Here is a 22,459-nt window from a genome sequence, read left to right on the forward strand (position 1 = left end):
CACTGGGGACCTGGCCCGCAACCCAGCATGTGCCCTGACTGGGAATCGAACTGCAACCCTTTGGTTTGCAGTCTGGCGCTCAATCCACCGAGCTATACCAGTCAGGGCTATGTGTCTATATTATGTGTGCATACAAACTATAGTTTTTGTAGGTTAAACGTGGTTGAGTATTGGTGGTTTCATATAGTTTCACACATTACACACACAACACACTTACTTTGTAACTCCAACTTGAATTTTAGACATGTAAAGATGTCTTCCCTCCAGACATTGCAGATCATTTTCATAGCAGTGCCATTTTTTTCAGAACCTTGCTCATGTAGAAGTGTTTATTCTATGTATCACTGAACAATCAAGTTATTTCTGGTATATCGCCCCAGGAGAGTCCAAAGTCTGGGCTAGTGATGAACTTTGCTAGTCTTGAAACTGAATTCTTCTCTGAGGGGGAAAGGGTAGTTTTAGAACTCGGGATGGGTGCCAGGGTAGGTAAGAACTAGAAGCAGCTGGAGGAATGGGGTGGGAGGGTGTGCAGGGGTTAGCGCCTCTCTAAGGTGTTCACTCTTCCTTATTTCAGCCCTGGGGTCATCAACTCAAACCCTTACAACTTGGTGTTGATTTTACTGAGGATGTCCACAGTTCATCAACAGAATCAGTTATGTGGGAGGAGGGTGGGGTAATGTTCTTGCAGTTTTTAGCCATGGCAACACCCTCAAGTTCCCTTCCTCACACAGAAACCGGCATTATTATAACCCCTGCCCTACCTAGTTGTAGGGTAATGTGAGGACTGAGTGGCGAAATTTGTGTGAAAGGAACTTGTGAACCGTAGGAGCCACGCATTGTTACACTGTCATTTCCTGTTCTATCACCTTAACATGCTCTAATTACTTTTCTTTCCGGACCTCTGGGGACTTTGACTTTTGAGATCATCTTTTTAGGTCATGACCACATGGTCTTTTCATTTTTAATTTCTCCATCTCTGACTCTGTATCCTGTTCTTTTTACCCTGTACCATTGTATCCCACCTCTCTCACCAGATTGGTTTATTCTTTTCTCCTCCGCCTTGTCACATTAATGTACCGTGGGGCACCTGACTCAGTTTGCCAGGTTTGGGACCTCTTTCCACCTCGGTAATCAATTATTTCACTCATTAAGTAAAGAAGCAGTTCTGAGTCTTAACAGCTTTAACGTTGTTAGGGATACAGCTGACCCAGGAACAGCACAGGGTTAGTGGGGCTGACCCCTGCACAGTCGAGAATCCATGTACAACTTTCGATTCCCCCAGAACTTAACTACAGTTCCTTGCTGTCTTTGGGGAAATGGTTCCATGACCCCCCATGGGTAGCAAACTCAGTGGGTGCTCAAGTGTCTTACATTAAACAGCACAGAGCAACGCACACCGCCGGTCCTCCGCATCTGCACACCGCCAGCTGCGGACTGGAAATACTGCTTTTGATTCACAGTTGGTTGCATCTGTGGATGCGAAACCCGGGGATGTAGAGGGCTGAATATTTTTAAACATCTGTGTGTAAGGGGCCCCACCCAGTTTGAACCTATGTTGTTCAAGGGTCAACTATAGTCAAATAACAAGCAGCTTAAATATCATACCAAGTTATACTCATTGGACTGTTATAATAACATTTAAAATAGCTTAAGAAGAGTTTTTAATAATGTAGAAAATGCTTAAAATGCGAAGAGTGTGCAATATTGTGCATACAGTATTGTACGCTTACATACCACCGTATGTAGAACAGGGAACTGAAAAGACACTCAGAATTTAAACAAAAAAAGTAACTACAGACAAGTAGTTGCAGCACCTTTGTCTTCTTTCTCAGTCTGTGTGTTGACCACAGTGCTAGGCTCTGTAGAGACGACAAGTAAAGACGCAGGACTTTGTGTGTGAACACCTAAAGAAGGTACACACACGTGCTGTTGTTACTGTTAAGAGCGCACTCCTTTTGGCCAGAGAAACTGGAGTGCCCCGATAGCCTAGGAGTGCAGTAAAAGTTCATGGTCAGTTCATGCCTTGCACGAAAGCTAGGTCTAGATTCCTTGTACACATGTGGGGTAACTGAAAATTTCCCTTGTGCATTTGATGCAGTGCAGAATCCTGGGAGTCTAGGACTAGAAATCCAAAGACCTACAACCAAGATTGCTCTATCCAGCAAAATTTTCATTTAGAATGGAAGGACAGATAAAGTGCTTCTCAGATAAGATCAAATTCAAGTTCATCATCACCAAGCCCTTATTATATGAAATGCTAAAGGGACTTATCTAAGAAAAAGAAGTTAAAAAAACATGAACAGTGAAAGGACAGCAAACTCACAGTTATTAACGACCACACCTAAAACAAAAGCAAACTAAAAGGACAGCTAGATCAGGAGTGGAAACATAGAAAGGAAGATCTCAAGGAGGGTTAGCAGCAGGGGAGTGGGAGGAGGAGGGGGGGGAGAATGTACAGAAAATAAGTAGCATAGGCGGTAGGTAGAAAATAGATGGGGGACAAGAATAGTATGGGAAATATAGAATCTAAAGAACTTGAGACACATGGTCATAAACTAAAGGGAGGGTAATGGTGGGGATGGGGGGGTAGGGTGGAGGGGAATGAAGGGGGGAATAGAACAACTGTAATGGCATAATCAATTAAAAAAAAAAGAAAAACAAAGACTTCACTTAAATCCCACTGCATCACTGGTTTGATCCGTGGCCTTGAGCAAGTTAGTGCTTTGATCCATTGTTGCCTTTGGATAGTGGGTAGTGCCTTTCACGCCCACCTCCAAATCTTGTTGTTGGAGTCCATTGAGATGTGCTGAGTGTCAGTGCATTAAAGTAGAATGGTTTGTTTCAATGCCATGTGTTTATAATTCTTGTAATAACAGGGTCAGAATTCCCAGTTTGTTCTGTGTACTTCCTGACAGAAGTAGTCTGCTTGGTGTCATGGTATTGAAGGCCTTTTTAGGTCCAGAAATGTTGTTAAGGGTGTGTGTCGAATGAGAGCCTGGGGGCCTAGATCCTGCAAAACGATGTTTGTTGGTCATTCGTTTTGTGGTCGTAAAGAGAAATGTTGGCCCCTGTAAACCCTGAGAAGGTGAAAACCTCTGGCACAGATATGTCATTTGACCCAGCAGTTCTGTTTCTGGGAGTTTATTGTGGGTATTCTCTTATGTATGCAGTGTGGTTACAAGGTGATTTCAGTATGACTTGTAATAGCAATTATTAGAAACAGCCTAAGTGTCCATCAAGAAGGGGCAGGTTAAATAAATTACGGTGCATCAGTATAATGAAATCCTCTAGCAGGGGCGTCCAGCCTGTGGCCCATGGGCCGCATGCAGCCAAAGGTGGCTATAAATGAGGCCCAACACAAAATCGTAAATTTACTTAAAATATGATCAGATTTTCTTTATGATTACGTGTCACAGTGTATTTACTGTGCGGCCCAAGACAACTCCTCCTCTTCTATCGTGGCCCAGAGATGCCAGAAGGTTGGACACTCCTTCAAGTTTATGGCTATAAAAAATGAGTGCCGAAGCACTGCTCTTTAAGAGAATGTTCCTAAGTAGGAAATGAAATTCTAATATAGTGCAGATAGAATATGCCACCTTTGGTGTAAAAATAGAGACGACACAAAGACCTTTGTTCTTGCCTGTATGTACCTAGGGAATTCGGAGAGGGTGTTCTGGAAACTAATTGTAGTGTTTGCTTGCGGGTAGGATGAAGGTCTGGGGGTAGGTGAGAAACTTTTAACTCTGTCTGTATGTTTATTTATTTTTTACTTTTTGAACCATGTAAATATGTTACTTATTTAAAAAATGAAATTTAAAAGGTTTTTTATTTTAAAGGAAAGAAACCCCACCTCTGCGACCCGAAGGTGAGTGGGGCTGCAGAGGACGTGTTGGAAAGCCCACGCCTTAGGACGAGCGTGTTCTGCCCACAGACGTGAACTGGGGTCATAGAACCATTTGTTTCTTACAGGTTTATGGTCGAGGTTCAAAAAGAGATGCTTTAAGCTCATCAGGAAGATGCCTATTATTGGTCGAAAGGTAAGTGGAATCTGTATAGACCTTCTGCTCTACCCCACCCCCATGGTTATTATATCTCGTTCTTTTTAGTTACTGAACCTAGTGTTCTCGAGTGGGAGGTGTGATTTTGCCCTCTACCTCCGAGGAACAGTTGACGGTGTTTGAAGACATTATTGGTCATCAGAGGGGAGGGAAGTGCTGTTGGCACGGTGAGTAGTGGCCAGGGTGCTGCTAAGTGCCCAGGACAGCCCCCCCACTGCAGAGAGTCATCTGGCTCACTGCGTCAGCAGCCCCAGGATTGCGAAACCCAACTCAACCTTTCCTCCCACACACGTGACCCGAGGAGAAATGAGATGTCTGTCAAGAATTTGGAATTAGAAAACTTGACAGAAGTGACATGATGCTATGGAGCAATATCTGGCTGGGCTGATTTTAGGTGTTTGCGTAAGCGGGGGTTGGGTGCTTATGTGGTTTAGATCAGAGTTGGCCAGCTTGTTCTGTAAAGGGCTAGAAATGAAACATTTCGGCTTTGCGGGCCATACCAGGTCTTTCACCAACTCCTCAGTCTGCCCAAGTGGAGGGAATGCAGCTATGGGATCATAAGTAAAGGAACAGCCTGGCTTCCTTCCAGGAAATCTTTCTTTACAAAAATAGGCATCAGCCAGGTTGTGATTTTCGGATCCCGGGTTTAGAGATTTAGATAACAGCTATTCTCCTGCTCTTTGTACCTTTCTCTGTTCCTTTCACTGTATTTTCTCTACCCTCATCCACCCTGAGGATAAGATAGTCACCTCTGTCCCCTTCTGACAGGCTCTTTATCGCAGATGTAGATAAACAGGGCAGGCCCCACTGCCAGCTTTAAGGCAGGCACAGGAGTTCTTGATGTCTTCATTTCCCTCTGTACCCTGCCCTTCACCTCAGCTTCCCTTCAGCCTTCCTCTTCCGGCTTTCAGTTTGCTTCTCTGGCCGTACCAAGAAAGACATTGGGTATCTTTATCCTTTGACTGAAGTCCACTGAGAGCCCTGTGCTAACTCCCAGACTATGTATTTTTGGGTCCATTTCCTGTGGGCAAGTAGAAGTAATAAATGGGGCGGGGATGGAGCATGGCAGTAGACAGGGTTTTATTTCACCTCAAGTTCATTTGAGCCTCTAAATTAAATCTACTTCAGTCGCTATGGAATAAAGGGTAGGGGAAGAGGGAAGATACATACTGGATGGACTGGCTCACAAAGGATAATAGTATTTCCTCTTATCAGTCCCTGTATTTTTTTGCCCTTATTCTTTATGCTTTTCTCTTTCAATTTAAGATTTTGAGACAATCCTAGGGTTTCAGAACCCACTCTTAAATTTATATATGTGTATATGTAAATTTATATATATAAACATATATATATTTTAAAGAGTTTATTTAATTTTATATAGGGAAGGGAGGGAGAAAGAGTGGAAGAGAAACATCAGTGTGTGGTTGCCTCTCATGCGCCCCCTGCTGGATACCTGACCCACAACCCAGGCATGTGCCCTGACTGGGAATTGAACTGCTACCCTTTGGTTTGCAGGCTGGCACTCAGTCCACTGAGCCACACCAGCCAGGGCTTAAATTTATAAACTAACAGAATTAGAAGGGACTTAGGAACTGTATAATCAATGACCTTTTTTTTTAGAAGCAGATTTTGAGGCTTAGAGACAAAGTTATTTGAATGAGCATGTGTGTGCCCATCTCTCATTCATTCTCTTACACTCATTCAGCACATGTTTATTGAGCCTGTGCTCAGTGTCAGGTATTATTCTGGGAGCAGTGGTGAGTAAGACATAGTCCTTTGTCCGTGGAACTTGCATTTTAGCAGGAAAGACAAAATAAATAAGTAAACAGATACATAAGAATTTCATTTTGAAATAAATACTGTGAAGAAATTAAAATGTAAAAGAGGATCTGTGGCAAGAATTAGGGATGGGAAGTACCTGCTGTGCTTTCTGAGATAACTCTCATTATCATTTTGTGTCTGTTTTATTAGAACAGTATAGTCTGCATGGAAGTTCAGTTTTCATAGCTTGTTACTATTGCATGCCCACCATAGCACAATTCTTTATTTAGAATTTAAAAATTAGCCCTGGCTGGCGTGGCTCAGTGGGTTGAGTGCTGGCCTGGGAACCAAAGGGTCACTGGTTTGATTCCCAGTCAGGGCACATGCCTGGGTTGTGGGCCAGGTCCCTAGTTGGGGGGGTGCGAGAGGCAACCACACATTGATGTTTCTTTTCCTCTCTTTCTCCCTGCCTCCCCCCCTCTCTAAAAATAAATAAAGTCTTTAAAATAATTATCTTCATGTTCATCACATGCCCCAGCACTCCAGCACTTTCCAGGAGTGCAGCCTCTGCGCCCTGCCAGTGCCTGTCTGTTAGACTGTTGTAGATACATTTTCAAGGAGTGGGAGGACCACATCTCAGAAGGTCCTCTTGTATTCTAATCACCCAGAGCTAGAGATGAGAAAACCTTAGTGTTTGGACCGAGAGTTGGGCATCTTGCTGGCGCCCCATCACTGACACACACAGGTTGTAGCCACTCATCCCTCACCTGCCACACAAGCATCTCGGATCACACACGGCGGCCCCTGCCATTCTGCCTCTTTACTCTGCTCCCCTCCCCGCCCCCAGCACTTTTCATTACCTTTGTTTTCTGTTTCTGCTGCTAAAATCAAGTTTCATGAAAACACGATTGTTCCCCCCATTCTGCACCACCTGTTTGTGTTGTTCAGTGTATTCCTGGTCCATAGTAGTAGTTCAACAAATATTTGTTACATAAATGAGTGAATGAACAAAAGAGCATGTCCCCAAAACTGTTGCTATGAGGATGGAAAAGAAATAACTGGAGTTATTTCTTTGTGATAAACTATGTAGCAGAAAGGACTTTTAGCTCCTCCTAGCACTTACGGGTCAAGCTGTTGACAAGCTGTGGACAGCCTGAGACAGAAGGCAGTCTTCCTGGCACTGCCCGGGATGGCCGAGCCCGACGGTGGGAGTGGTGTGGGGCTCCCGACCCTCCCGTGCTCTGTATCTGTCTGTGAAGGAGCTCATCACTCGCACAAGGACCAGAATCCCTTTCGCTGCTGCTTGGTAGCTGTTTATGGCTCTGTCTTTGTTCTTTAGCAGATACACTGTAGCTGCTGCCAGGGCAGGAACAAGGTCCAAATATTGCCCTCAAAGATGTGCTGACATTAGCAAATGCAAATCAAGTAAAGCAGCGGTGATGTTGGTGATGTTGACATGGCAGAGGAAGGGGGTGGGGTCGAGTGCATCTTGGACCTTTAGAGCGAACACTGACTTCTCAGGCTTCTAAGAAAGTGTCACACAGTCAGACTGTCACCGTATCTCCTTAAGAAGAAGCACCTTCCATTTTTTGTTGTGTTCATGTGGTGCCCAGCCTTGTTAACTTCGTTCGTCTTCCCTTTGGAGATTGAAGAGGAGCTGAACAAGATCAAGGATGATATCCGCAAGAGCATGTCGTTTCTGCATGTGGACAAAGAGTATGTGAAAGTTCTGCCCTCTCAAGGCCTGAGCTCGGCTGCAGTTCTGGAGAAGCTCAAGGAGTACAGCCGCCTGGGTATGATTCTCAGCACATGCGTGCTGCCTTCTTCGTTAACCTGGCGAGAGCTGTCAGTTGTGTTTGTCAAGGTTAAGAGCAGATCCTCCCTGGTACTTGTATGCTCAGGAGGGCCTAACCCCTTTCTCAAAACGTTGGCTTTTATATTTTTTAAATTCTATTTAGATTCATATTTCATCCATCAAACAAACCAATCTCAGAGACAATGGAACTTGTCTCTTGTAAACTGAATAAAACACTCATTTGTTTTTTAAAAAGAAAATATGCATAATAAAAATGAAATACATATCTATTATAGAAATTGTAAATGCAAAATCAATAAATGCAAAAAAAAGTGACTATAATTTCTTCATCAAAAGATGAATGCAGATTTTGTGTATACATGCATGTATATCAGAATGTTCGTAGTGTTTTTATTAATAACCACATTCACACACAAGTATACGTGCATGAGGAAGGATGGATGTACCAAGTACAAGAAGCTCAATGTTTAAGAGTACAGCCTGTGAGCTCAGCCTGGATTCACATCCTGGTCTGGCCACTTCAGGTGTTGCCTCAGGCGAGTTACTTAATTTCTCTGTGCTTCAATTTCTGTCTCTCTGCAACAGGAATAATAATACTTACTGGAAAGGCTGGTTATAGAGATTAAATGAGATTATGCATATAACTGTAGAATACCTGGCATATAGAAAGTGCTTGATAAATATTATTATGAACACGGATGCATGTTTATTACAGATTAAAGTCATATTATGAATACTTTCAAAAAGTAGGCTTCTTAGTTTGGCATAATTAATATTAACTTCAGTATGAGACTATTAACTGAACTACAAATGCTATTCCGATTCCACAGGTTTTTTTCACTAATGTCCTTCTTTATGCTCTAGGACCCAACCCAGGATACCACATTGTATTTCAAAAAATACCTTTTAAAATGTCCAGTTGAAATGTGTTGAGCTTTAGATGTTGGCTGCTGTGAAATTGGGTACCGTCCGGGATGTATGGGTGATACAAGGGAGGGATTAGCACTCTGAGACCTGGACAGGAAAGGATTCTGGATGGTGAGGGCTGGTTGCTGCCACCGTACTTCCTTCCTTTCAATTTTTAAGTCACTACCCATTGCCATACTCAGTAGTAGCACCAGTGAAAGAACAGGAAATGAAACCATGTATCCTATTTTTGAAAGTCTGGTGACCTCTGGTCTGAAGGCATACCTGGTACAGAGCAGTGTCCTCTAAGGAAAGTGGGGAAGTCCAGCCAGCAACAGGCCAGAGCTGGGCAGACTGTGTGAGACTGAGGAATTAGTCTCAACATTCACCACTCAGTCCTCTGCTCTCTTGTTGGAGCTGAAGATCTTTGCTTTGTAGAGCCCGTGGCTGTCATCTGTAACGAGTTTGTTTCTGTCCTAGCTTTCTCACTGCCCTCTTCCAGTGGAGCACAGCCACGTTGTAGCAAGAGGCTGTGAGACACTCACACTGACAGATTTGCTGGTCTAATCTAGGGAGTATAATGTGGAACCTCAGACAGGAAGTGGAAGGTTGGACCTTATATCTTGGTCAGGAGCCTCTCCTGGGAGCTTTATCCCAGAGTTGACTGTTCCTGATCCCAAATGTTGCAGTTGATGTTGCTGGAATCAGGTGCCTAATGCTGTGTGGCTTTCCAGGCCCATTGGAAGGTGGGGCCCGATACTATGATATCTTACTGTGACCTGCCTCTTCTTGCATTCAGTTCCCTGACTCCAGCCCTGATGATTGTAGACTGAAATGTTACTTCTGTGTTGCTTTTCTCTGACAACTCTGCTCATAACAATTCCCTCATGTCCTGTGACTAGACAGAAGGAAGCAGTTGCTGAAAAAGGCCAAGCTGAGCCGTACAGAGAACAGAAAATGAATGTATAGCCAGAGGACAGTTTTTCTGCTGTTGGAAGGCAGCTGGCAGTTGGGGAACAGGACAGCATTATTATTGGACTATACTGTTCCCCCAGTGCTGTGGGCATCTTTTTCAGACTGTGGTTGATTCTAATTGATGATCTTTATTTTGCTGTGATAGCTCTATTGGAGTTTTATCTTTCTTGATAATATAAGGACATCTTTGGATTTCCACTCAAAACCTTGTTTTTTTTTGTACTCAGAGGGAATTCCTTGCATTTCTTCTTGTTAGAACCTACCTGTCTTCCCCAAAACTTTCTGCTTACTGACCCAGTGGTCTCACCCTCTCTGCAGATGTCTCGTGGCAGGAGGGGAGAGCCTCCGGGGCGGTGTACAGCGGGGAGGAGCAGCTCACCGACCTCCTGGTGAAGGTGTGTACCCAGTGCTCGGAGGGAGAGTGTGTGGTGTCTGCCGGTTTATATGACCTCTTTTTTGTCTCTTTGGTTTTGTAATTTAAAAATTACTTGAAGAAAAGTTTGTTAAAATAAAACTAAAGTTTAAGAAGTTTCTCTTCACCCAAACAGGTGAATATGTGTAATCTTGTCAAAGATATCTTCAGCTGTAGTAGGGTAAAATATTACGTACGTCTCCAGGCTTTACTGACACCCTGCATGGAAGGCAGTTACTGGGGCAGTCCCAGCGTTTGAGATTATTAACAATGAGACATACTTTGTTTTATGAAAAGAGACGAGGACAGAAACTTGGTTGTCGTTTCCTGCACTACCCGACTCTCGAATCAAATGACCTGAGAGTGAGCAGTGGTCTCACTTATAATTAAAATAATTCCCATTTTGTGTTGCCTTTATTGTCTAGCACCTTCATGTTTATCAGATTTGTCTTTGAAATCCCACTTTGTCATATAAAAGTGGTGTGACTGATGGCTTTAAGTTTAAGCCTTTGTGTTTGGTTATCGCACTCATGAAGCTGCTTATGCCTTGTTAAACATAGATTTCACAGCTGTGTCTTGGCATAATTCTCCAGTTTCTTTGTTTAGAAATCCTTCAGTAGTTTTGTATCATCTACACGATAAAATGCAAGCTGCTTATGAGACAGAAAACACAAGTCCTTTCAGAGCCAGCTCCCACCTGGTTCTTGCAACCATTCCTGTCACTCCTGCCTTGCCCTTTGACAGAGTGCACCTGGCTGTGATGTTTTCTTCCTTTCTCCCCTTTACCTGCCCTGTTCTGAAGGATGAATTCGTCTTTATCTCTCAAGGTTCCACTCAGCAGACACCACCAGACCATTCAGGACGTTCATTATTCCCTCTTCAAGGCCTCTTACCTTTGCGTGCACACATCTAGGATTGCACTTGGAACAATACTTGCTTTGTGCCAGATACTTAAGCACTTTGCATGAGTTATGTTCTTTGCTTATTGCTGAAACACTATTGGATCAGCACCTCAACTATCCTCTTTAGAATATGAGATATTGCACAGCTAGAAGTGACTGGCAAAGCTAAACCTTCACATTGAGTCTGCTCGGTGTTTCTAGTTTGCTCTTAACCACACTTACACTTCCTCTCGTACCACACTGTAAGGTCATTTATTCGCATGTCTGTCTCCTTCACTGTATTTTGAACATGTCTTACTATTTTTCTAATTTTTAATGTTGCGCCTAATACCTAGAAACTTTCGTTTAGTGTATGATTCTTTGTCCTATACAATATAATTGTCTTACTTCGTACCTGCTTGCATTTCTTTGTAGGCTTATGGAGACTTTGCATGGAGTAACCCACTGCATCCAGCTATCTTCCCAGGACTACGGAAGATAGAGGCAGAGATCGTGAGGATAGCTTGTTCTCTGTTCAATGGAGGCCCGGATTCCTGTGGATGTGTAAGTATTAGCCAGTGTTGTATAGTGATCTTTTTTTTTTAGCTTAAAATAGAATTTACTTAAAAATTTTTACTTTTTTTTTTATTATGCAACAAATGTGTGATTATTGTAAAAAGGTCCAGATTAGTAGCAATTCAAAAATACTGCTTATAGTTTAGTAACTCATAGAGTATGAACATTTTGGCATAAAGTCTTCTAGATATTTTTTCTCTTCAATTCTTTTACTTTGAAAAAGCTATGTAAAGTTGCTAGAATAAAGAACACTCTGCATTCATTAAATATATTTGCCCTATCTGCTCTCTGCTCCTTTCTTTTTCTTCCTTCATTTCTTTCATCCACCCACCCCACCCACTTTCCTGCCCATTTACTTGTATGATTTGGTTGAATCATCTTGTAATTTTTTTTTATATGCTTGCTCATTTTACTTGAGCTGGAAGTTTACTTTCTGATTTTGTTGTAAATTGAATCTCAGTTAGTTTAGGAATAAAGGAAAAGGAATCATGGTATTTAAAGGCACACGTGTTTCAACCATTCTTTCTAGTAGATGTTTGTTAGTTTTCTTAAACCGTGGTTAATAGACTTCTGTTTAGATTTATTACAAACTGATACTGTCTACTGTAGAAAAAAAATGAAACCTCAGCTTATGCAGGGTAGAGAGTTGGATTTAACCGTGGTAACCTAGAGGTGCTAACCCTATCAGATATGTAAAAGTAATCATTATAAAATCTGCAAATGTAATTATTGAAGGGCCTGCCAAAGATAATACCATTTCATAGTTAGTTTTTGTTTTTGTTTTTTTGCCAGTAAGCTGTATTGTTACACTATTATGTTGGCACCATGGCCAAACAACATGTTCAGATATTCAGTAGCTAGCAAAACTGGTATTCCTGGCATTCCCTTTCCAAAAGTAATTCCAAAACTGTTAAAAACTGAACCCGTCGAGATGTAGCAACAGGTTGGCTTACGGCATTTTGCTGAATGGGGTGACCTAGAAGAGAGATGACACCATGCTTGCGGTACGTAGGTGTTCTCCTGTGCCAGGGTGATGAACTGTTAAGAGACCAAAGGCTAAACACCTACAAAAGAGTTTGGCCTTACCCAGTAAAGATGAAGACTAGATACGTGTATTATGATCCTCCTTCACCTGCTCCTTCCCCTCTCACTCCCCCTCTGATAACCCCTCCCCCTCTCCCTTCCTCCCTTCTGCTCCTCCTCATTTTTATTTGATGATACATTCCGTGTTCATCTTGTACGTGTCTGCTCCAGACCCAGAGTCAGCCATTTGTACAGCCAGGAAAACCTTACCCATAAAGGTATAAGTAACTGTTGAAACAGCTGATATTCTCAGTAGCAACAGTGGTTGGGGCCGTTGCGGGTGGGTGACAAGACTGGCCATGAGCCAACAGTGGAGCTGTGTGACCAGTGCAAGGGTTTCATTAACTCCCTCTTCAGTTGTGTCTAATCTACACTCAGTCTGCTACTGGATTTTTAAATTTTGTTTACTGTATTTTTCATTCTTCAGAATTCTGTTTGGTCCTTAAAAAAAAAAAGTCTTGCCCTGGCTGGTGTGGCTTAGTAGATTGAGTTCCAGCCTATGAAGCAAGGGGTTGCTGGTTCGATTCCCAATCAGGGCACATGCCTGGGTTGTGGGCCAGGTCCCCAGTAGGGGGCGCATGAGAGGCAACTGCACATTGATGTATTTTTCTTTCTCCTTTCCCCTCTAAAAATAAATAAATAAAATCTTCAAAAACTAATAAATCTCTTTGGTGGTTCTTTGTTGGTCCTTAGCTTATAGTTTATTTAAATATATTGCACATAATTATTTTATAGTCTCTTCTGACAATTCCATTATTTGTGAGCCTTATCATTCCGTTTCTGCTGGTTTCATTCATATTGCCTTATATCCTTGCCTATGTCATTCTTGTAGTTGTAATTTTAAAAAAAAACTGTAAACCGCTCATTTTCCTGGGAATTTGGCTTTGAGACCTATATTGAAGTTAAGTTCTTCCAAAAAAGGTTTGTAATTCTGCCAGTTTCCAGGGAGTTGCTGGGAAGTGCTACTACATTGGGCCAATTTTAGTCCGATTCTCAGCTTACAGTTTTGCACTACAGAAGTGGCGCAAATTCAGACCACAAACCCACATAAAAGCAGTCTTGTTATACCTTCTTTAGAGATCATTATTGTTCTTTACCTGAAAAACGGTCAAGAAAAGCAGTTTTTCTTCATGTCCTCTTTTGTACCAGTGGGATTTATTTCTTGTATCCCTCTGACTGTGGACATAATTCTATTTTCTTTTCAGCCATCTCTCATTGGCCTCCTTACTGTGGGCAGGCCCTAAATTTATCTCCTGTTCACGGGGCAGACTGAGCATTTAAGGTCCCTAGGGGTTGGTGGCAACCCTCAGTGTTCACACCAGCTTTGTAACTCACTTATCTAGTAGGATTTTTTGATTTTGCTTTCTTTGCAGTTTCAGTGTATTTTTTTATGTTAGCTCAGTGGTGGATGTTTAATGTTTTATCAGGCTTTTTAGTTGTTTCAAGTAGGAGGGATGCCCAGGGTATATAATCTAAACTGCTGGAAGTAGAAGTTCCATAATTGCTCCCCCCCATGTGAGAGACCTTTGTATACTTGAAAGCCTCTCTACTTCTGAATCTTCTCTTCCCTGTGTGTTTCCTAAGTTACTCAGCTGTTCATTAGAGAGTATGACTTCCAACCAGAATGCCAACCATCCCCATCATTCTTCTCTGGACTCTTTTTGGTTATCCGACTGGCCAGATGGACTCGGCTCTCCAGGGGTGGAGTGGCATCTGTCTTTTACTCTCTGCCGTCCTTACCTGGGTTCACTGAACTCACCTTAAATCTGCCCTCTGAGTCAGTCTTTGTGTTCTCAGCAGTGTTTATTCTGTTTCTTGCTATTTCTATGTATTTATTAGTTCTATATTGATGCTGTTTAGAACTTCGGTGTTGTAAGGTCTGCAGTCTCATTTTGTTGTTTGTGTTTGGCCTTTCTGCTCTTGGTTTCTTGAATTCATGTTCTTGTGCTATTTTGTCCTGTACTGGGAAGCAGTTTTGAGGAACTTCCTTCTGCTGTTTAGGTGGTTACCTTCAGAGTTGGGCTTCTATTTTGCATGCTGTCTTTTTCTTGTATATGCTTACATCATTTACCATAGCATCTTCTTTCGTCTTGGCTCTCTCTAGACATTGTTTGTTCTGATGCGTGGTGAGTGATCTCTTGTCTGAGAGTATTTGGCTGAGGTAGGGCTCAGTGAAAGCTCTGTTTCACCTGTACTAGAATATAGGTAGGTCTCACCTTCTGGGAGTTTGCTACAAGTTGCCTACCAGCGCTCATTCTGCCTAGCTGGAAGAGAGGCGCACCCTTCGGGCTTTGATTATGTCTTTACTCCTTTCTGTGTTCCCGAAGCATTCCCTATAAAGGACCAGTCCGGACTTCTCTCCCCTTTTGCTTGTCTCTCCCTAGCTGCCACATCCCTTACTTACTGACTGAAGATAAGAAGAGAAGATAGAGAAACCCTTCCATTTCCCTCTTCAAAGATTTGGGGAGTGTTAATGAGAATTCTCAGGATTTTGCTAACTCACCTTAATTTCCAGGGCTTGGGAGAGGGATGAGCAACTGTGTTTTGCGCTTTGCTATAGATTGGAAACTTCTTTTTTTCATTGCCAGTATATGAAGTCTATTGCATCAGATTTTCTGTCTCCTTATTTGATTATTGCATGTTTTCACTACTTTTTTCCTTTATTCTTACAGGTATTGGGAGAGAGAAAACTCTCTGAAGTAGTTTTAGTCTTCCATCTTAATCCAGAAGTCTGCCACTAGGGTATTTGTGTTTTGTTTTTGCTTAGATGCAATTAAGCCTTGTCTCTCCCATTATGATCTTTCGTTAGTGTGTCAGGGATCAGGAGAAGGATAGGGTCTAAGATCCACAGTCCTTTCTAACACTTAGACCTTTATAAAAATAGCTGCTCTCTGGGATCATTTTAGTTTCTCCTCAGTCTTTGGCTCTATCTCTGTGTATTTCTTTTTCTCTCCCAATGAGCTAGCTGCTTTTGGTAAAGACAGTTTGAGTTCAGAGGTAGGAAACAGGAAGACAAAGCCTAATGCTTGGGCTTTTTTTAGGCTGTTCTCATTTAAAGTGTTAACTCTTCTTGTTCTTTGATCTTCAGCCTTCAACTTTTTTTTTCCTTTTATTAACTTTATTTGCCTTAGAATGAGAGGTGATTTCATATACCAAAGAAAACTAGGTTGCCCAGAAGAACAGTCTTGGCTTTTGCAAGTGCCATTAGGACCAAACATCACCTAAAAGAAAAATTTCCAGCCCTGGCTGGTGCGGCTCAATAGATTGAGCACCAGCCTGCCAACTGAGAAGTTGTCGGTTTGATTCCCTCTCAGGGTACATATCTGGGCTGCAGGCCAGGTCCTTGGTTGGGGGCGTCCGAGAGGCAACCAACTGATGTTTCTCTCAGACACTGATGTTTCTCTCTGTCTCTTTCTCCCTCCCCTCCCTCTAAAAGATAAATAAAATCTTTTTAAAAAGAGAGAAAAAAATTTTCCAAATAGGTCATGTTCTACTCTTATTTTCTGACATACATAGCATATATTAGAGTAAGAGTTTTTATAAATGTTAATAAGTTGAGCCCCTGCCTGGTGTGGCTCAGTGGATTAAGTGTTGGCCTGCAAACCAAAGGTTGCTAGTTCTATTCCTGGTCAGGGCACATGCCTGGGTTGTGGGCCAGGTCCCCAATCAGGGGTGTATAAGAGGCAGCTAATCAATGTATCTCTTGCACTCTGATGTTTCTGTCCCTCTCTTTCTCGCCCCCCTTCCCCACTCTCTAAAAATAGATAAATAAAAATCTCTTTAAAAAGTTGACTGACATAACAAGTAGTAGTTGAGGCTTTTGTCTTCTTACTTCATAACCAAATTTTTGTTTTTCTTTGTGTGCAGGGGGTAGGGGAATGGGAGACCAGCAGCATATTTAAACACAGAATTTGGGGGATCAGAAATCAGAATTAGAAGTAGAAATGAGGTATCCCTGCTTTTATAGTGAAAAATATACTGGTTAACATTGGTTAACAAATAATGATGTTTATTACTGGACTAAAAGTAGGACATATGAAGTGAATAACCAGGGTTTGGAAATATTTTTGCTTGTGTCATTACTTGACCTTGGTAAGACACGGACTTCCTGAAGACTGACTTTGCTGGTCCTTTCCCGACTCATGTGACATTCTGAGGTTTTATGCCAGACCACAGGGCGTGCTGCTGATTTGTAGAGCTGACTTCAACTGTAAGCAATTTTTGCATTGAAGTGCAGAGACCTACAAACAAGTGTCCTATGCCCGTGTTCAATGCATTACTTTGCGAATGATGGTCACATGCTTCATGTAGACTTCCTGAATCAAAAAATGACTTAACTGCCTTCCATTAACTCCTGACTACTGGGATTTTGTATCTAATGCTGTTTTTGCCCTATATAGGACAAAAGTATATAGATATTATTTTAAGAAGTTTCAGTCATCACTCTCTCTTATTCCACCTCTAATTAAGCTACACTAAATATGAAAACGTAGAAAGGTTTACTTGTCAACAGATGCTAATGGGTGACATTGGGCAAATCACTTCAATCTCTCAGCAGCTCAGTTTTCTCACCTGTATTATGAAAAGGCTGTTTCAGGTTATATGAATCTACAGAAATAGTAACTCTAAGAAAATACCCACCTAGCTCAGTGTTATAACCTTTCTTCTCTGTTTGCTTTAAAATTATTATTCTTTGGTGTTATCAGAAGGTAGCCAGGTGGTACAACATGCCCGTCGGTTGTGCTTTGCTGGATCGGGCATTACGGAAGGTTAACTGAGGGTGTGCTCGCTGTCTGCCCGTAGGCTTGGTGCTGGGGATAGGGTCACGAACAGAGTGCACCACCCTCGTGAGTCTGTAGCCCACCGAGGACAGTAGGATGGGTGAAATGAACCCTTCTGTTTCAGCTTTGGTAAAGAAATTTACCTGTATCAGAGTTGCCAGCCTAGTTTCAGGAAACATTTTATTTCATTTAAAAATACAAGGATTTTTGTTTTGATTTCAGGTAAGATAAACTCTTAAGTAGAACCTTCTGCTTTTCTCTTTCAAACTTGTCAAAAACTACAAGTTCACTTTGGAATGCTGAAATATCTTTTCTTAGTCTTCTAATATATGACATAGGTTACTAGAATCATAACTTTAAAATTTCACATTCTTTAGTCGACATTGAAAAGTTACTTATTTTTCAAGATTTTATTTCTTTCTTTCTTTTTAGAGAGAGGGGAGGGGAGGGAGAAAGAGAAAGAGAGAAACATTAATGTGTGGTTGCCTCTCACATGTCCCCCACTGGGGACCTGGCCTGTGTCCTAGGCATGTGCCCTGATTGGGAATCGAACCAGCAACCCCTTGGTTTGCAGCTACATGAGCCAGGGCTGGACATCGAAAATTTAAATCAAAGTCAGTAATCCCGATGCTTTTGAAGGGTACAAAATGCCCTATCCTATCTGCCAGTGGAGGAATTAATGTGGAGATGGATTGTGTGCAGATCTGGACAGATGTGCATTTGTCCAGGCAGTGCAGGGCTTCTGCTCACTCTGATTTAGTTGTTTTTACTCTGAGCTTGGGCTCAGCCAACCAAGCCAGGTTTTCCTCCTGGGAGACAGGACAGCGTCTGCTCCACGGCGTATGAGGACTTACCTCTTTCTGTATCTGACACCATCAAGGTCAGGGCGAGAAGTCCCTGCTGGTGCTGTCCCTAACTTCTCCCCCTCAGACAGTATCTCTTCTTTTTCACAGGTGACGTCTGGCGGGACAGAAAGCATACTGATGGCCTGCAAAGCGTATCGGGACCTGGCCGCAGAGAATGGGATCAAAAGTCCAGAAATGTACGCGTGCGTGGTTGTGTCGTCCCGCTGTAGACTTGTGTGTCTGAAACACCGCGATGGCCGATGTGCCGCTGCTCTTTTCCTCTGGGCGTTCTGGTCCTCTCTCCTCTCGTCCTGTCTCCATGGACCTTATCCCTTCGGCCGCCAGAATCCTGAGTGGATCAGCCACCTAATTTCCACAATCATCCCCCCTCTCCTGCACCACCCCCAGTTTACACGTGACATACTTCTATATACTGCAAGCAAGCATGACATCCTTTTTCTAAAAGTGACAGAGTGACAGGACGGCTTCTTGAATTCTGTGTTATTTGTTGTGAATTACCTGGATCCTGAGGAAAGCTCTCTGTGTGTTTTAGTTTAGTGAAAGCCAGTTAAATATACAGGCTGCCTTGGTGTGGCTCTCCCCAAGGAAAATTCAACCTGAGGGCAGTTTTCTGGATGAAGAAGTTTGACACCTTTTTTTTTTTAATTTTTATTTTTTTTTATTGATTATGCTGTTAACAGTTGTTCTATTCCCCCCTTCATTCCCCTCCACCCTACCCCCCCATCCCCACCATTACCCTCCCTTTAGTTTATGACCATGTGTCTCAAGTCCTTTAGATTCTATATTTCCCATGCTATTCTTGCCCCCCATCTATTTTCTATCTACTGTCTATGCTACTTATTTTCTGTACCTTCTCCCCCCTTCTCCTCCTCCCACTCCCCTGTTGCTAACCCTCCTTGAGATCTTCATTTCTATGTTTCCACTCCTGATCTAGCTGTCCTTTTAGTTTGCTTTTGTTTTAGGTGTGGTTGTTAATAACTGTGAGTTTGTTGTCCTTTCACTGTTCATGTTTCTTTAACTTCTTTTTCTTAGATAAGTCCCTTTAACATTTCATATAATAAGGGCTTGGTGATGATGAACTCCTTGAATTTGATCTTATCTGAGAAGCACCTTATCTGTCCTTCCATTCTAAATGAAAGTTTTGCTGGATAGAGCAATCTTGGTTGTAGGTCTTTGGTTTTCATGACTTGGAATACCTCTTTCCAGCCCCTTCTTGCCTGTAAGGTCTCTTTTGAGAAATCTGCTGACAGTCTGATGGGGAGTCCTTTGTAGGTGACTGTCCCCTTAGCTCTTGCTGCTTCTAGGATTCTCTCCTTCATTTTAATTTTGGCTAATGTAATTATGATGTGCCTTGGTGTGTTCCTTCTTGGGTCCAACTTCTTTGGGACACTCTGAGCTTCCTGGATTTCTTGGAAGTCTATTTCCTTTGCCAGATTGGGGAAATTCTCCTTTATTATTTGTTCAAATAAGTTTTCCACTGGTGGCTGTGCCTTTCCCCCTTCTGGTACCCCTATAATTCAGATGTTGGAGCGTTTAAAGATGTCCTGGAGGTTCCTAAGACTCTCCTCATTTCTTTGAATTCTTGCTTCTTGACTCTTTTCTGTTTGGCCATTATTTGCTTTCTTCTGGTCCACTCCATTGATTTGAGTCCCAGTTTCCTTTTCATTGCTATTGGTGTCCTGTGCAATTCCATTCATTTCAATTAGTTTCGCCTTCATATATTTGTCTAATTTATCGGTATAATCAACCAGTTCTGTGAGGATCCTGATGACCAGTGTTTTAAACTGTGCGTCTGAGAGTTTTGCTATTTCTTCATCGCTTAGATCTATGGGCTCTGGGGCTTTGAGATCTTGCGACATTTTTGGTCTGTTCTGGCCCTTTAAGTGTGAGAAGCGGTGCCTTGGACTCCCAGGTCGCTGGGTTGTGACGCTGTATGTGGGGGCGTGGTCAGAGCGGGGAAATGGTGGCGCCCTCCACTGCCCCTTGCCGCGGGGACCCGCCAGGCCCCAGTCCAACCACCCACTCCCTCGCCTGTCCGCCTGCGCACAAATGCACGACCACAGTCAACACGCAGCACCGCTCCCCCGCTGTCTCCCCCGCGGTCGCTCGAATGGTGGCTCTCTCAGTTGCTCACTAGGTCCAACCCTGCGCCTGGATTCCGCGCACCTGAGTCCGTCTGACCGAGTCCTCCTGTGCAACCCCACTTCACCAGCCGCTGGTTTCGCCCCTTACCCGTCAGGCTGAAGAATTTGTTGTTAACGGACTTCCGAAAAGTTCAATTTTCCGTGTTCTGGCTGTGTTTTCTGTTGCTGATATTTAGTTGTCTCTAAACTTGGTTGTGTGAGAAGGCACGGCACATCCACCTATGCCTCCATCTTGGCGGAAGTCTCAGTTTGACACCTTTTTGAGATTTACCCATCTTGCTGCCCTATGGACATAATTTTGATACTTGGTTGCATTTTTTTCTCTGCACCCCTTCCTTGTGCTGTGTGTTGGGGTTAATGTATTTCCCCAAGTGTCAGTGACACAGGGTTTTGCCACATTATGATCTCATGCTGCAATTTGTACTTAGCCTAAGAGAATAAATTGGGCTGCCATCTTTCTTCAGACGTCAGTCTTCGCTGCTTGGTAATTACTCGGTGGTAGAGATTTTTCTCCCTTAAAGGGAGTGGGGTAATCGTGGGAGTGGAGCGGTCACTTACCCGTGACTCGGTGTCCTTTTGCAGTGCTGTCTGCAACCCCGCTCCCAGGCGTGTAGTGCAGACGGGGTTTCAGGTGGGTCACGGTCTCTCAGAGGTGGAGGGACCTCCGAGCTGACGCTTGCCTGCTGCCTGAGCGTCCCTGCCAGGCGGTCCCACGTTTGCTGCTGGAATGTGCATTGTGTCAGGAAGCTTGCTCCTTCAGACGTACCTGTCTTTGGGTCGGCAGCCACTCAGAGGCTCCACTCGACATTGATCCAACCCAAATTCCCTGTCCTTTTACCTGTCAGCCCTGATTTATGGCTTTGGATCCTTTGATGTGAGAATACTTCCGAGTTCTTCTGTTGCCACAATGATCTCCTAAGGACTAGAGAGAAGATTCTCTAGAATATCACTTGACTTCTTTTTGTGCTTAAAAAGTAAAAAATATAAACACTCTAAAAATTCTGAGGAAAAATAATGAGGAGTTTACTCCTGGAGGTTCAGATTAGCTGCTGACCGTGCAGTCTGGAACCCCCTCTGGGCTGAATTCATCACTCCCTCTTCCCTGTCGTTTAGTGTGGCCCCCCAGAGTGCCCATGCTGCGTTTGACAAAGCCGCCCATTATTTTGGGATGAAGATCATACGGGTTCCACTGAACAAAATGATGGAGGTGGACATTCGGGTGAGTGGTTCTGAGGGGCCACTGTGTGCCTTGGGCCGTGAGAAACAGGAAGTGCAAGATGGGCTGGTTTTTCCCAGCGTCACACGCCGACAGGCTCTGGAGGCCTTTGAAGGCAGCAGCCAGAGTTGCAGCGCTACCCCTGGCGCGGTGACTGATTGCAGCTTGAGTCTCTCATATTCTTCGAGTCCAATGGGAAGATGAACCTAGCCCCTCACTTCAAAGACTGGGGTTTTGTTTCAGCACCTCACTTTCTCTTCTCTGTAAAGTGGGCCTGGACTAACTTGCCCCAAGACTCACACTGTGGTTTTGATTGGTCTGAATTAGTACCATTGCCATTACAATAGTAGTGATTTCTTTCATAAGTAAACTATTCCAGTTTGTTAGCGCTAGCATTACCCCTCACCTTTATTGAGGCAGTTGTGTCTATTTAAAGTGTACAACTTAATGTTTTATGTAAATATACATCGTGAAGTAAAACAGTTAAGCTATTAACATATACAACGCCTCTTATACTTAACATTTTTTTATGTTTGGCATACTTAAGACTATACTCTAGGTCTCTAACCAAATTTCAGGTATATATTGCTGTATTAGCAAAACTTGTGAAGTAGTCACATGGCAATATTTTGTATCTCCAGACCTTACCTTGCGTACCTGAAGCTTGGTACCCCTTGACAAGACCCCCCCACTCCCTCACCCCCGGCCCCTGGAAACCACAGTTCTACTCTCCCCCTACAGTTCAGCTTTTTAAGTTCCACGATAAGTGAGATCATGCCATTGTCTTTCTGTCCTGGCTTATTTAAGTTAGCACAGTGTCCTCCAGGTTTATCCATGTGGTCACCAATGGCAGGATTTCTTTCTTTATGAGGCTGAATAATATCCCTGTTGCGGTTAATTTTATGCCTTGCATTTGTGTAGAACTTTCCAGTTCTCAGAGCGCTGTGGGAATTGCATTGAGCCTCCCACAGGACAGCCCAGGGA

At 43.1% G+C, this 22,459-nt stretch overlaps 1 protein-coding gene across 3 annotated transcripts in view; it reads left to right on the forward strand.

Moving 5' to 3' along the window:
• The window catches only part of SGPL1 (sphingosine-1-phosphate lyase 1), a 53,619-nt gene that overhangs the window by 23,321 nt on the left and 7,839 nt on the right, over positions 1-22,459 (forward strand). For all 3 annotated transcript variants that reach the window (XM_053663858.1, XM_053663857.1, XM_037130682.2), the window contains 6 exons: positions 3,970-4,037; positions 7,465-7,612; positions 9,835-9,911; positions 11,245-11,373; positions 18,203-18,291; positions 21,373-21,478. In XM_053663858.1, coding sequence (XP_053519833.1) covers positions 3,970-4,037; positions 7,465-7,612; positions 9,835-9,911; positions 11,245-11,373; positions 18,203-18,291; positions 21,373-21,478 — 617 coding nt within the window. The remainder of the gene's footprint in view (positions 1-3,969; positions 4,038-7,464; positions 7,613-9,834; positions 9,912-11,244; positions 11,374-18,202; positions 18,292-21,372; positions 21,479-22,459) is intronic.

Source organism: Artibeus jamaicensis, unplaced genomic scaffold (assembly GCF_021234435.1).
Source record: "Artibeus jamaicensis isolate MK-2021 breed Jamaican fruit bat unplaced genomic scaffold, CSHL_Jam_final contig_332, whole genome shotgun sequence".
Lineage (NCBI taxonomy): Eukaryota > Metazoa > Chordata > Mammalia > Chiroptera > Phyllostomidae > Artibeus > Artibeus jamaicensis.